Source organism: Oratosquilla oratoria, chromosome 13, assembly GCF_046742065.1.
Source record: "Oratosquilla oratoria isolate Oo_2021 chromosome 13, ASM4674206v1, whole genome shotgun sequence".
NCBI lineage: Eukaryota > Metazoa > Arthropoda > Malacostraca > Stomatopoda > Squillidae > Oratosquilla > Oratosquilla oratoria.
Window position 1 is genome coordinate 60,010,032 of NC_134789.1, and position 16,518 is coordinate 60,026,549.

At 38.8% G+C, this 16,518-nt stretch overlaps 1 protein-coding gene across 1 annotated transcript in view; it reads right to left on the bottom strand.

Annotated features, from left to right (window-relative positions):
* Positions 1-8,637: 8,637 nt before the first annotated feature.
* The window catches only part of LOC143032446 (uncharacterized), a 30,100-nt gene continuing 22,219 nt past the window's right edge, over positions 8,638-16,518 (bottom strand). The window contains exons 6-7 of the mRNA XM_076197246.1: positions 16,318-16,452; positions 8,638-14,475 (exon numbers count right to left, since the gene is read on the bottom strand). Coding sequence (XP_076053361.1) covers positions 14,275-14,475; positions 16,318-16,452 — 336 coding nt within the window. The 3' untranslated portion in view covers positions 8,638-14,274. The remainder of the gene's footprint in view (positions 14,476-16,317; positions 16,453-16,518) is intronic.

Below are 16,518 nucleotides of genomic sequence, written 5' to 3' on the forward strand. Positions count from 1 at the left end.
GTTATCGCTAAAAGAGGCCTGGCGTGCTGCAGCGTCGTCAGAACGTTTTCAGTTTGTGGGGGTTGGAGAGAGGGAGAGAGAGAAAGAGAAGGTGTGAGAGAGAGAGGTGAGGTGGTAAACAAAGTCAAAGAGAGAGATGCAGAAAGAGAAGGAGGCAGGGGACAGACAAACAGACAGACAGAAACAGAGAGAGAGAGGGAGGGGAGAGGGAGGTAGGGTCCAGACAAACAGGTAGAGACAGAAACAGAGAGACAGGCACAGAACTTAAGCGATGACACCAATAGGATGTATTCAGTGGTGCAGGGACGGGTAGGGGGGGCAATAGCCAGTCGCGGATCCAGGAATGTTACTTGGAGTGGGGGGCGGGGCGAACCGATAACCGATACTTGAAACACGCCGATATTTTAACCCCAAGAATAATGCTGTTGGCTTGGAGATTGTTCCAGAAACCTAAGTCTGTTTTGCTCGTAATTGTATGTAAAATCATATATAATTCACAAATATCATTCAAATCATAAATTCGCACTTAAAAGTGTTTATCTGACATACCCCCTGCCCCCCCCCCCTTGTATCCGCGCCTGGCAATAGCGTTCTTAATCGGGAAACGTTTCCGACCTTCTCACCAGTTAAAGAGTTCCCCCGAGTTGATAATTATGAAGCACATGAACCAGCTCAACGCTACCAACCTACGTACGTGATACTTATCTTTCGATGCCAGTAACCGGTGCAGACAATATCCTGCCGAAGTCATAGAGGCGGCTGGAAATTATATATCTCAAGTGAATAGCAGATAAGAAGGGAAGAAGTTAGAGAGGAGCCTACGCCGGGAGGCGCTGAGTAGCTGCGGTCGAAGTCGTCATCTTTGCCCCATGCGCTTTGACTGTTGGGGAAGGTAACAGTCACTGCTGGGAATTGGAGAGGAGTGCGGGATTCGAACCCAGAACTAAGCAAGCGACCAGCATTCTTCGTCCAGTGTGGATCGGTCTCCAGGTATAACCTGAAGTCTGTGTGACTCTGGTTCGTAGGGGTTTTACTTAAGCCCTTAAAGTACTGACCAGATTAAACTTATGCAACCAATACCCCCCAATACAGAACCACGTGTGTGGAATATATATGAAGCGTGAAAAAAATTACCTTGATATATATATCTTTTTTCAATATCTCCCATTTGCCTTAACTGTATTACGTGCTGAGCCAGAAGATTACAATAAATGTAAAAAAAAAAAAAATGAAATGCCACAGTTGCTTTGCTACATAAGTAAGGCCAGACATTTTTTATTCATTGTGTTACAGGCACCATGCCCTTAGGTCGGAGGTAAAAAGAAAAAAATGCCCCCAACACATTTATTTATATAAAGCTTTTAGAAAGCTATGTTGTCAGGACGGAGGAAAGGTTTTTACAGTTTTGTTTCATTTATACCTTCTCACATCTCCGACCATTCAACTTGGTCAAATATGTATTATATAACTATATAAAAATATAAAATCAATGATAATGTTAAAATATTAAGTTACTATTGCAATTTCTTTCAATAATTTTAATGAACATCTGCCAGCGCGATACGCAACGAAACTTCGTGGTCAGTCCCGACTGTATAGAGCAAGCTTTGCATTTGTAGAAACATTAGGCACACTGTTTTTTTTTTTTTTTTTTTTTTATCGTTATGCCAGCGCTGGTCGGCAGTTCGGCGGAAATATGAAAGATATTTTTATTTTATTTTTATTTCGGATTTTCCAACGTCGGCGGGCCAGGAACCCGATGAATGAAAAAAAAAATTGGCCGAAAGCGACGTGGGTAAGACATTCGGAAAAAATTGCAATTAGTCATTAATTAGATTACGAATAAAAGAGCTGTAGTTTCGGCCATAATTATAGATGCTATTAGGAAAAATAGATGGATTAGGAAAAATAGAGGATTTAAGGGAAGAAGGAAGCTTTGAGATGACAATCTGGAGAAGTGTGCTGGCCCGACTGACAGGCTGAAAGCCTACCTGAGAGCAGAAATAAGAAGTAAGAAGTAAGTAATTATAAATATATATATATATGAGGGGAGGCACCTACGGGGGCACGGGATATTTGAGGGGGACTGCCCCCTCATCCTCCTCCCAATCCCGAATCTCCGCCACTGTATTACGGTGACGCCCAAATACTGAGCACTGATGTCACTCAGCGATATACTAATGTACATTCATATAATATGGCACCAATACACCGCAAATAACGAACAAACAAATCAATCAAAATAATGAATGAATAAATAAATAATTAGACGGTCTGCTCGATGGTCCAATGGACACCGAGTCGAACTCGCGAGCAAGTGGTCGTGATTTCGATTCCCGGGTCTCACTGAGGGCTTCCTGTGTTGGTTCCCTACACCACTGGCCAAGCGGGGAGGCGGGCCAAAGATCGGCCAAAATAAACAACGGCTGTGCCCTTCCAGGAGGTTATCACTTCCCACTTTGTGGTAGTGGGATGAAGGGCTACTACTACTACTACTACTACTACTACTACTACTACTACTACTACTACTACTACTACTAATAATAATAATAATAATAATAATAATAATAATAATAATAATAATAATAATAATAATAATAATAATAATAATAATAATGATGATTGATGATTGATGATGATGATGATGATGATGATGATGATGATGATGATGATGATGATGATGATGATGATGATGATGATGATGATGATGATGATGATGATGATGATGATGATGATGATGATGATGATGATGATGATGATGATGATGATGATAATGATAATGATAATGATAATAATAAATAATAAATAATAAATAATAAATAATAAATAATAAATAAATAATAATAATAATAATAATAATAATAATAATGATAATAATAATAATAATAATAATAATAATAATAATGATAATAGTAATAATAATAATAGTAATAATAATAATAATAATAATAATAATAATAATAATAATAAAATATTAGTAATAATAATAATAATAGTAATAATAATAGTAATAACAATAGTCATAATAGTAATAATAATAGTAATAATAATAGTAATAATAATAGTAATAATAATAATAATAATAATAATAATAATGATAATGATAATGATAATGATAATGATAATGATAATGATAATGATAATGATAATGATAATGATAATGATAATGATAATGATAATGATAATGATAATGATAATAATAATAATAATAATAATGATAATGATAATGATAATGATAATGATAATAATAATAATAATAATAATAATAATAATAATAATAATAATAATAATAATAATAATAATAATAATGATAATAATAATAATAATAATAATAATAATAATAATAATAATGTCATTCATCACTTTCCCCTTCATAGAAGGGAATTGAATATATAGTTTTCCTTTTCTTTATTTCGTTAATTCTTATACAGCGTGCTTCTCTGAGGTACCAAGGATTTCCCCTAAAACACGTATGTTAGGTCCTAGAGGAGCTTTTCTTGACGTTGTGATTTCTTTAGTCCAATGATCTTTAACTTTATATCTAAGATCCTCCCCAAAGGACGTGATCTTACAATCGTGAACCAATTGAATTTTCTCCTTCACCCTTTCCCCAATCAGATTCGTCGTTACAAGTCTATATGAAATATTGTTTACATAAACAATCTCAAATCTCTAAATATCTCACTTGGGTTGCAAGTCACCCTACGTAGGAATGACGTATCGGCGTCTTGATCTTATTTATTTTGTAACTGTAGCTGAGTAACCCTCGAATGCTGTGTACCGGCTTGATCGCATTTTCTATGTTTATTATTACTCAATGAAAGCGAATGAGGAATATAGCAGTGACTTTATGTTTTATAACGCGAGTACAGTGATGTATCGATCATTGCATATCTGGCATCCGATGCTGCGCACAAGAATTTGACTCGTATTGAAGAGGTTAAAAAAAATGGCAACACATTACTCAAACGAAACCACCACCTCACGGTCCTCACCTTGCAACACATCCCTACATAAAACACACAAATCATGAAAAACACTGCAAGAGTGACACCCCCAGACATCAGCCCTGCAGAGAAATCCCTCCCACGACAAGCAAGAACCACACTGGCATGCTTGCTGTCAGGACACCATTAAAATAGTAATACAAACACTATGCAGTCTTAGCCACAGAATCAAACCACCCCAGATACATTCACCACACAGAGAACACCAAACATCTCATCCTAAACTGCCCCAACTTAGCCAGAAAGTATTACCACACTCACACTGGTCTACTTTTCCACCAACGATACTGTCTACTTCCAGAACTTTCCACCATAACCTGTATGGCAACTATTTTGTTTTCTCAACAAAAAATACATATAATGTCATTTGATATGCTGGAGGAAAATTATTTTCCTATAGCATATCAGATTTTTTCCCGAAAACTGCACGCTGTAATTCTGCTCCAAAAAATGGAGGAAAAATAGCTGTGTGATAACGCTTAATAAAGAACACATCATCATAACGCCCTAAATGAAGCAACCACTTGCCTTGACTTAAACTGTTTTAAATAGGAATTCGTTTGAGAGTACACTATTGGATGGAAAAGAAATACGGGCACGTCAATACGCTTATTGTTGCTACTTTACACAATAATGTCCTGATCAATTGTGAGGACATCAGCGCAGTTTCGGTAAAGACGCCTGTTGCAGGCCAACGCACTATTATCACCGCACGGTGTCTTCTGTGTTACATCTTATCATCACCGTACGGCTATGTTTGTGCCTGAAAAAATCCCATCAGACTAGGCTAAGTCTGTGTGTATTAACTTCTGCCAAATATTAATTGGAATTACCAAGATTTTGCATTTTTAATCCACGATGATGTTGATCCAACAAAGCTTACGATTGTTCCGTTGAGAAAGAAAGAAAATACAATTGTTTATATTTCTAGCAGATTTTTCGCTAGACACCACCATAGAGACAACAATATCCTTTTCTACTGTTCGGGTTAAAATGCCAAGCCTGAGAGATAACGTCACATTGACCGACAGGTACGTAAAGTGAAAAAACAACCCATCTAAATTAACAAATATTAAACATTGTACACTATTATTACCAGCATTATGCAATCCAGCACCACTGTAGTGACGTGACGCACCCTACGACCCGTCACACACTGAACAAAGAAATCTTCGGAGCTAGCCTTTCCAAGTTCCCGTAGTGCGTAGTTCGCAAGGACGTCCCGACCAGCCAGCGGTCAGCCAATCAGGAACTTGGAAAACTCCTCACGTTCCCGCCAGCCTCCTTTAAAAGGTCGGCGTTTCGCCGAGATGGGCAGAACAGTACCGACCAGCGCACACATCTCCTCGTCCAATCTTCTAGCCGTCCCACCGAGCCTCTCCGTCATCATCTGCTACCGCCTCGCTGACGTTAGGCTCCACGTCCAGCTACAACCATAAGCTCCACTAAAGCTGTGGCCTTAGTCCAAGCTTCTCCTACATTTCTCATGTGACCCTTCTAGTGTTGCACCTTGTGGCTAATTACCAAAAGAAAGAGATTAGATATTTTGTTTTTCATTTGTCCTGCCGTTGTTCCGAACCAAAAACTACTACACCACCATCATATAGCCTAACGTACAACTGAAAAGTTGAAACTAACCATTCTAAATCCTTTGAAAACTGAGAAAAATTATAATTCCTTATACAAATTTGTGTTGTTCGAGAACTAGGCTTTCCGCGATCCTTGCCATCGTCGCATAAGGAAGCAGAAAAAATAACCAATAGAATATACAAAATAATGAAATAAAAAAATAAATAGAAATAAAACAAAAGTATATATATTGGAAAATGAGATATATAAGAAATTTATTATACCATTCCATAAGGAAGACCAAACTAAAAAAAGAAAAAGAAAATAATTTTTTTCTTGTTGCATTAGAAATAGCCGAAATTAGGTATAATTATATGAATAAAAGACATTTTTAGGTAATGGCCAGCCATTTCCATGGAATTTTATGTAGATCAATATAGATCAATTTTTTGAGTTGTTATAACATAAGAACATAAGAATGAAGGAGACTGCAAGAGACCATAAGGCCTACACAAGGCAGCTCCATATCCATCACTTCCTGTCATCCCCAGCCCTAAAATTGTCTAACCGTTTCTTAAAACAACTGATAGTTTCAGCGCTCACTACATGGTTACAAGTAAACCAATTGCCTATTTCCTTCTTAAATCTAAATTTGTCTAGTTTAAATCCATTACTGCCAGTCCTGCCCGGTTGTTTTAATATGATGACCTTGTTTGATCCACTTGAACACCTCTATTAGACCACCCTGCACTTTGCATCTTTCCAGAGAATGTAAGTTAAGGTGCCTAAGCCTCTCCTCATAAGGCAATTTTCTGAGTCCATGTATCATTTTGTTCATTCTTCTCCATACTGATTCTAGTGAATTGATGTCCATTCTATAGAACCGAGACCAAAATTGTACCGCATAGTTATGATTATCTAATTGAATATTAGTATCGCACATTTACAATAATCATATATACGTATATTTGTCTTGCAGTTCTATGAAAATTACATGATTTTTTTTTCATTTAATATAACCAGGTAATTTGGGGGTAATGTTATTACATTACGATGTCAACCAAATTACTAGATGATTAAACTGTTACAACATTCTGACAAGTTGATGAGGAGTAGAAGAGGAAAGTCAGTAATCTCAAAGTTTTTTACACTTCGCAACAGGTAAGGAACCTACGCTAGGAGGCGTGTAACTGTGGCCGAAGCTGTTACCTTTGCCCTTTGCGCTTTGACTTAAATTTAAATCAGGCAAGTCATTACTGGGAATCGGAGAGGAGCACTGTTGGCATAATCAGAAGCATGCTGCTCTCACATTAGCTTAATACTTTGCAATAGTTCTTCTCAAAATATATCATTCCCTCTTTCACATTCATAATTGTGCTGGTAAAAATCCAGAATAACGCTAGCACAGATTAATGAATCTCACATTGTCCAATACCTCATAACTATTCCAAAGAAATATTTCCAAAGAAAAAAATTAAAAATGCATGTGTTACTGGAACAGAACTGTATTACTGATTATACACTTGCATTTCATTAAAGTTATCTAAAAAATTAATATAACCAAAGTACAGTACTACCTCTCATTAACGGACTAAAAGGGGGTTAACGGTTTCATTGATTTGAATAATCTGTTGATTTGGAGTGGTTTTTGGGTGGCATAGTGATTGCACAGCACTAAACAACAGCACCAAAAACACCGAAAACACAGCTAATTAACGTCAGTGAATGAGAGGTAGTACTGTAGTATACCTTCATAGTGTGTCAAAGTAAGCCAGCAGTGATGCATTGTCGTCACTCTTTTGTATTGATGGTAATAGGAAAGTAGGTCTATCTATATCTATTGTATATGCCAAGAGCTTCTTCCCCTTTCCAAGGGAGATAGCCAGTCAAGGCACACACCTACCACCACCCAATAAAAGCTCATCTGCCACCTAGTTTCCCTTTCATCTTACATCCTCACAGATGAAGGGGTCATCCATCTCCTGTCCAATGCCCAGGTCAGAAGCAATGCAGCAAGACACAGCACATGTCATGGTGCAGTATTACTTGCACAGTAGCATGCAACCAATGCTTTAGGGACTGTTTTGGGGTGTCCCTATGGATTTGAGCCACACATAATTTTGTCTATGTTAGAGTAAAATCTCTATTACCAGAGGAATGATGTTACTTTTGTACTGCAACTATCCCTCCATCATGCTAGTCCTCAAAATTGTCTTGTACCACTTCTTACTTTTTCTTTTTCTGTCCTTTGTGGTATGGGGAGGGAAGAAATCTGCTGCCATTTCCTATGCAAACCGTAAAGAGTGGCAAAGTAGGACAGTGATGGGACTAGGTATTTTGCTCTCTTGTAAAATTATCCTATGAAAAATCAAGGACTACAAGTCACTCTAGGAAAGTATTATGTTGTTGTCCAGTCCAGAATGCACTACAATGCCCCACATTAAGTCCCTAAAGATGATGATTGAGTTTTATGACCCACAACCCCTCTATTTAAGAGGCGAAGACAGTGCCCCTTTGTACATACATACATACATAAACCAAAGGCTTTTTCACCCTTACACGGGGGGTAGCCAAAAAGAAAAAGGCATAGAAATCACTCCCACCCATTTCATTTTCCATATATTCCACTCCCCTCCCTCCCTCCCATCTTGGTACCTCCTCCCTTTGTAATGTGGAATTTGATGAACCATGCCCATAGTTCATCATGCCAGGGGCAGGATTCAATCTGCCATCAACTCTGCCTCCAATCCTCTAACTTGCTTGACCAGCAACCATCCAGTCCCTAGATAATAAAGACAATAACACCATATATTTTCTTTGTGAGTTGTGGTCCTTCCCGGAGGCTGTTCCCAGTTTCCTATGGGCTGTAGTTCTTTCACCCATGATAATCATGTTACTGAAAAGTAGCATTTTACTTGCTAAGGAAGGAAAATGAAAGGAATGCTTACCCATTTCTTGATTATTTTCATTAGATTCAAATTAACAATAAATACATCTTAAGAGTAATAACAATATTTACAATTTGTACAAAAGAAATATACAGTCTGGAGGAAAAAAAAAATTATAATAATAATAATAAAGAAAAAATTTATCCATACCACTTTACTCAACTTAGCTGAAATCTGCTGCTTAAGTAAGTGAAAAATATCAAAATATAAAACCTGATAATAGTGTCTTTTAGTCAATTTTTTTTTGCAATATTGTAAAGGAATCCATGAAAATATCCTTTCCATTGTACCAACTTAGTAACAGTTTTACCAGTCGCAAAGGCTTGCCTCCTCTTCTAACCCTTTATCCTGAGTGTCTGTGAAGCTCTAACATGAATCAACATTGGAGTCAAAACTAGTGCCCAACTCATTTTTAACCATATTTCTGGTGTCTGGCATAAATAAGCCTGTGATATCCACACTGCCTCTTTTCTACCCTCCAGTATATTATGTACCCACCATTAAGCATTGCTATAAAGTCCACTTGGTGTTTTATAATTACTATACCAATGTCAGTTTCCATTAAAAAATAAAACCAACTATTAACTTTCGCACAAGTTTTTCAGTCTCCTGTTATTAAGACACAAAGGACCAACAAAAGGTATGTGTAAGTGATGGTCCCGCAAGATGGACATTGAAGAGAATCACCTATAGCCAGTCTTCAAATCCAGTCGACTTCATCACCTCCATACAGAGATGTAGCACAAAAGGGCTAACACTTAAGTCTCCCTATTAGGCCTAGGATATCTTAACTATGACTATATATCCTCCACCTATTCACATAAAAACTGACAACCAATGACTGCTCCCCTCCTTCTTCCACTATAAGCCAGTAATAGAGACTGTCCCATACTAATACAACACAAGACAACAGTCCACCGTTTCTTTCAAGAAATATCTATGGAAATGCCCAGGAACTGTTGCCAGCCACTCTGTGACTGTGGATTTCCAGTAAGTGAAACCTGGAGGAACAACTATTTTAACTATAGATTGCTGAGGTGGGAAAGGTGGTTAAATGGATTTATTTGTGCATGGTGAGTGTGTAGGGTGTGATTTGACTTAGCCACCCTCAAAGAGTGTGTGTGTTGTCTGTATGTGTCTTTGTGTACATGTGTGTCTGAGTTTGTGTGCATGAGACTTGTACACAATCCCTCCTCCAACTCCCCATCCATTCATCCCATTATAAGGGGGGTAAGGGCCCTTTGATACATGTATTCTAGCACCTCAAATATCACAACTTAAGTCCATGCTGCCTTTTGAAATTGTGCTTGCATCATATGTAAATTCCATGTTCCACAATGCCTGTGTCTTCTCTTCTGCATGAGGGGATGGTGAGGAGGGGTCACCAGTTTAATGAAGTGTCCTTGCTGTGGATGTGCTGTGTCTTGCGACACTGCTTCTGACCCAGGGCAGTGGACAAAAAGCAAGGATGACCATCATCCAGGAGGTGTCAAGATAAGAGGGAGGAAAAGGGTGGAGAGGAGTGGAGTATGTTGGGGATGGAATGAATGGGAGTGGTTTTCATGCCTTTGTTTTTTGGCTACCTCCCTTATAAGGGGGGAAAAGCCATTGGTATGTGTATGTACAATGCCTGTGGCATATTCAATGTTGGAGAAAATGATAAGGAACATAGTTACAACATAGGCAATGACAATGGGGAAGCGGTGAGGACACAAACATCAGAGAAAACTGGTTGGATGAAGTTACCATTTAGGGCTACTTTAAAAATCATAACTGTTGCCTCATTTCACTCACTGACTAGCAGCAGCCTATGGACCCTCCTAAAGCTATCTCTGAGATAAAACATTGGATCTATGCTGTATTTCTTTGGGATGTTTCTGTCATTCAGTATGATGACACCTATGTAGGTGTTATGACGTGCGAGTGGGTACACAGGGATGCCGACGTCAGTGTCTTGATTATATACATTTTTTTGTAGTTGTACATCAGTTACCCCTGGATTCTGTGAACTGGTTTGATCACATTTTGTGTTTATTATTACTCAGAGTAAAAGAGAACAAGTAATACAGCAATGAGTTTATATTCTATAATGCAAGTAGCGTGAGGCATCGTACATATGGCAGCCGATGTTGCGCAAAGAATTTGAGTCATACTAAAGCGGTCAATAGTATGAAGGGAGCATTCACCAGTTGTCAGGTCTTATGTGAACAGGTTGAGGAAATAGAGTCAAGTTGATGGTAATCTCGGGCCCACTTGATAGACCACGTGTCATTTTTAGATGGAGGTGATGGTGCTCAGGGAGAGTCAGGTGACAGTGAGATTCCTTTTGAAGTCTCTCACAGGACCGCCACTTGCAGATACGAGTCACTAGTCCCTGCAGATATTTCCATAAACAAGTTTTATTGAGCATGAATTGAGCCTAGCTCATGCTGTACTATTCCATATCTAATTTTAGTTTCAAACACGTGGACATTCCATGCAGCAAGTTGGGGCATGGAGCAAAAATAAAGCAATGAATGCCAAAGACCAGATGGGTGCTAGAGCACTGTAAACTGAGGGAGGGGGTGAGAGAAAAGTAAAAGGTTACTGAACCAAAGACCGACATGGCTGCAAGTACAATGAAACCCAAAATGATGTAAAAAGAATAAAGTACACTGAGTAACATGTCTGAACTATGCACAAATAAGTGAGATCTGGTTGAGCAATGTGTTGTGGTGTTCATGGACAAGATACCAAATATAAATGAACCAACAGGGCTTTTTCCCCTTTATGAGGGAGGTGGCCAACGATACTAAACATGGTGATAAGAAACATTTGTGAGAAAAAAAGCAATTGTGAAGGCTTTGGTGGTAGGATGGGGGAGGAAATGCGGACAAAATGCGGAGAAAATGGATGGGAGTTACCATTACCCAATCCTCGTTAAAAGTCAAGATTTATGGAAATTATTTGCAACCCATCTTTTCCTTCTCTCTTGATTCTGAAGCTATTCATTGGTGAGTAAAGGAAGAAGCAAACGTACTAAAGGGACCAACTACAGAAGCCTGCATGTGGTGGCCGTGCAAGTGACAGCAGAGGTCAATTTTCCTATCACCAGTTTCCAAAGCCCATTAAAATTATGCCTCCATGCTGAAGTGCAGAGTTAACACCATCTCCAGACTGAACCCAAGATTTCTATAAACTTCTAAAAAGTCCCACACATACATATATATACCAAAGGCTTTTTCCCCCTTATAAGGCAGGTAGCCAAAAAACAGACATAAAAACCACTCCCACCCATTCCATCCCTAACATACTCCACTCCCCTCCACCCTCTTCCCTCCCTCTTATTTTGGCACCTCCTGGATGACGGGTCATCCCTGCATCTCGCCCACATACACAAAGTACATTAAAAAAATTATTCCCAGAGACATATGAAAGGGCCCACTGATGCTGGTGACTGGCATGGGTCCATACATTTCTGTTTTGAGAAATTTGCAGTTACAATTAAAATATTGAATGACAGGGAGAAAGAAGATATATGGAGAGGAGATCAAGTATGGTAGGGAATAGTTGGAAGAATAATATATATAGAGGCAGCATAAGAATTGTTAGAGAGGATGTACATGAAGTGGAAACTGAATAGGGTAAATTTGTCCTCCTGTTGATGTTTCTGAAGATGGACATGGGGCCAAAATGGACTAACATCATCTTTCAAAAAAGAGTCTAAAGTTAAATCAACTACACATCATGTGGTGAGGGGAAGAGTGGGGTACAATAAAGAACACAACCTCATTGAAACATATAGTCCAGTCAATCGACCTGTCGCCTCAGTTCTCTCTTGCAAAACCTTTGTGGCTCCAAAGAAGCCAGCCACTTCCCCCGGTTCAGCTCTTAAGTCACTTGGTGAAGACTTACTATTGCTGGTTGTAGAGAGCAAGTGTTGGAAATGTAGTATAAGGTGTTCTCTATCTTCTGGTCTAAAATCCCTGTATGTACCAGACTGTGTGTGCAACAAACACATACGTTACCATTACTACTTCACTCTCTAATTAGGTAGGGGCATTCTTCCTCCTCTGCCCTGAGAAATATATAAAGGTCTTCTATGAAATATATCCATATATGTCTTGTACATGAGCCTATTCTATTTACAAACAGCTAACATCACAATCAGACATAATTTGACCTCGGTACTAACAGCTTAATTTTCTACCTGTTAATGAAATGCCGAAAGATAATGACCAGTTATCCGGACTGTGATTGGACAACTTTGCTTTCTCTTTCTAAACAAACCCTATGAGCTTGTGGAAGATTAATAAAGGCATTACTTTCTGGTGTCATATTTGAGAGAATTACTTGGGTTCCAAGCATGGTTGTTTCTGCAGTGAACTATCTTGACTTCACTTCCTATGCAACTATTGTTAAATGTATATGGACACTACACAGCTCTGTCATGAATCAAAATCCTATATAATTCTCTGTTGTATGTATTAATGTCTATGTGGATGGAGGATATAAGAGCTTGAATATGATTACAGGTCAAGAGTATGCAAGCCTCAAGGTTAAACTAGGGCAGTAACGTATACTTCACAGTTTTTACATGGGCACATAATGACAGGGTTACTGAAAGCATTAAAGAACAAATAAAAATATATTCTTTTATCCCTGTTATGGAATTATGCGGCATTAGTCCACTAAAGTCCAAGGTAGTCAGGGCAGTGAAAAGAGGAACTCAAGACTGGTGAACAAAATCTGAAAACAAGCCTAAGACGATGATACACTATTAGATGTCATTAATGATACCTGCTAAACTGGATGGTATTGTAAACTGCAGCCCAGCATTCTAAATATAATAAATGAATAAAATATGTCCTTCTATATGAAATTTCTAAGAAAAAATATGATAAATATGTGAATGATCTCCACTACCTATCCCCTGGTTATGATCTGCTACCCATCTCATCTCACTTCAAATACCTCATGACTGCACAGTGCTGTCAATCTAAATTTCCAGAACTGATTACCACCATGCTCCCCTGTATGTCATAAAGGTGATTAACTGGGACAGTGAGGGGAAACCCCCCTCCCCCAATTTTTTTTTTTATTTATCCCATGAAGATTCAAGACAAAAGTATACTTCAATTTACAAGGGTGATTGAGGTTTTTGTGTATAGACATAGATGTGGACACAGTATTAAAAATAGTGGATAAGTGAATGATGTACAATTACATGATGTTGAATTACTGCGAGTACTGAAAGTATAATGAAATGCCGAAACTAATAAAGACCAGGGTGGACAGTAATGTAAAGGATATGAATAAAGTCCAGACCACCAATACATGAACTGGGCACCCAAGCCAAAGCTCCTAAACCATGTATCACCAGTGTGGAGATGATCCTGCCACCGACCAGGAATTGAATGGATGGACACAAGTGACTTGCACATTTGGACTGGAATGGATTGTGGCAAAACATGTCATGAAAAAAATTGTGTAGTGCCTTCTGTTGATACTGCTCTGCAAGAGACATGCAAAAACAGAAAAAAAGAGAGACAACAGCATATTTCACCCCATCATATTTTTTTTTTTTTTTTTAAATAAATAAGTGAACCAATTCGGAAGTGCTGGAGCTTTCATAACAGCTGCCATACTTGCTCATGATGTGGATTGCAGGAACTAAAAGCCATGCAGTGTAGCACATGTCCATACTTAAACGGCATTTTTTCTATAATGCCAACTCGCGAACATAAATGAAGTGTATTAGATAGGTTAACTTAATGTATCCTTTCAAGGGGTAGCATTAGTTGTGAGCATGTGTGATAGTCTTTATCCTGAGCAGCTTGGAAACTGTCTATGTCCACAGAAGGCATGAATTCATTTCCGAAGGATGGCTTTGGTGCAAGCCCAAGGAGTAGAGCAACTTTAGCCGTCAAAGCACCTTTGTCAATAGTCTTCAATTCTTCATCTGGCATCATCTGAAAGACAATATTAATACTGATAACTACAAACCTATGCTTGGGCAAGACAAAAATATACCCCTGAAATCACTCTCTCCTTCCTTTTTTTTTCACAGAAACATTTGTATTTATAATAATTTATCTATCTATCCACAGCAAGTCCGCTTCATAAATTCGGCGACCCCCCCCCCCCTCCGTCCCCCTCATGCAGAAAAGGAGAAGACGGGGAGAAATCCCTTTGGGCTGCGTCAAATTTTTTCTCATACATACTTCCTCACCCACCCTTGCTGTGGATGTGCTGTGTATTGCAACGCTGCTTCTGACCCAGGGCAATGGACAGCATGCAGGGATGACCCGTCATCCAGGAGGTGCCAAGATAAGAGGGAGGGAGGAGGGTGGAGGGGAGTGGAATATGTAGGGGATGGAATGGGTGGGAGTGGTTTCTATGCCTTTTTCTTTTTGGCTACCCCCCATGTAGGGGGAAAAAGCCTTTGGTTTATGTATGTATCTATCTATACACCAAGGGACTCTTCCCCCCCCTTATAGGGGAGGTAGCCAGCCAAGGCACAACCACTCCCACCCATTACACTCCCATCCACCACCCACTGATCCCTTTTATCACAACTCCTCATGGAGGAAGGGTCATCGCTGTGTCATGCCCACTGCCCAGGTCAGATGCAATGCACCAAGACAGCACAACCACAAAACTCAATACAGTGGAACTTCTATATTTGAACTTAATTCATTCCATGAAGTCATTTGAATGTTTTTTGTTTTGTTTTTTAATATTATGTCAATTTCTTCCCAAAACGGTCAACTGATCCATCAATTACCCCAGATCTCTCTTGAAGGAGACCCACATCAGCCACTAGATTGACCAGTAAGTCATTTAAGGAAGAAATATTGTTTTATCCAGATATAGCGAGGGTGAAGCAGTCAGAGATGTTCTTTGTCTTTTGTGTGTTGGTTGCAGCTGGGGCAGTTTGTTTCTGTAGCGAGGTCTCTTCTGTATTGATGTTATTTTAGCTTTGGAAGGTGACCTGAACACAGTCATGCTAATTTGGTTCTTGCTTCTTTTAGAAGGAATTTTTCTGTAGGGCTGATGTCTGGGATGTAGGGACTTTGTTTCATACGAAAATGTTTGGTTTGTGATCTGAGTTTGAATGTGTTTTTGTGTGGATGCATTATGTGGTACAGAGGGTAGATTATTGTGGACATTTGAACAATATGCTACCAATGTGATTTTTTTGTTAATGCATTCAGTTGATTGTGTTTGTGTAATGTAATGAATGGGTAGATAATGCTCTGGCATGGAACTATGTATCCATCACTTTCATGTGGTGTTCTATGGGAATAATTATGGTTTGTGTATAAGGTGCAGGGATGACCCATCATCCAGGAGGTGAGGTGGAGGGGAGCAGAGTGTATTTGGGGATGGAGTGGGTGGGAATGATTTTATGCCTTTTTCTTTTTGGCTACCTCCCTTGTAAGGGGGAAAAAGCCTTGGTATATGTATGTATGTATGCAAATGTTCTAATTGGTGTGGTTCTGATTCAGTTGATGGAGCAATGTTCAAATACAAAACAAAAAGTAGATAAAAACATAATAATACTAGATTGTTCAAACACAGGGTCATGTGCATACAGAGGTTCCACTATACACTTTTTAATAATTCACTTCAATTATATCAAGAGCTTCTTCCCCTTACAAGGGAAATTGCCAGTCATGGCATGCACCCAAATGGGTGGGGAATGGGTGCATGCCTTGACTGGCTACCTCACTTGTAAGGGGGAAAAGCCCCTTGGTACATAGATAGACATCAGTTAAATTTTAAAGAACAACAAAACTGAATATACTCACAGAATCTGCAACATGCTTGTAAATGAGGCCATCTCCACCAACATGAAAGATTGAAAACCCATCATACCAACTCTCCATTTGGTCCTGCACACTCTCCCATTTCCACAGCCGTATCTTCCAGAATTGAAGCATGGCCTGGAAAATGGAAATCTTTTGAATTACAAGTGACATTTTTTATTACAACAGAATGTTTGAAGTAAA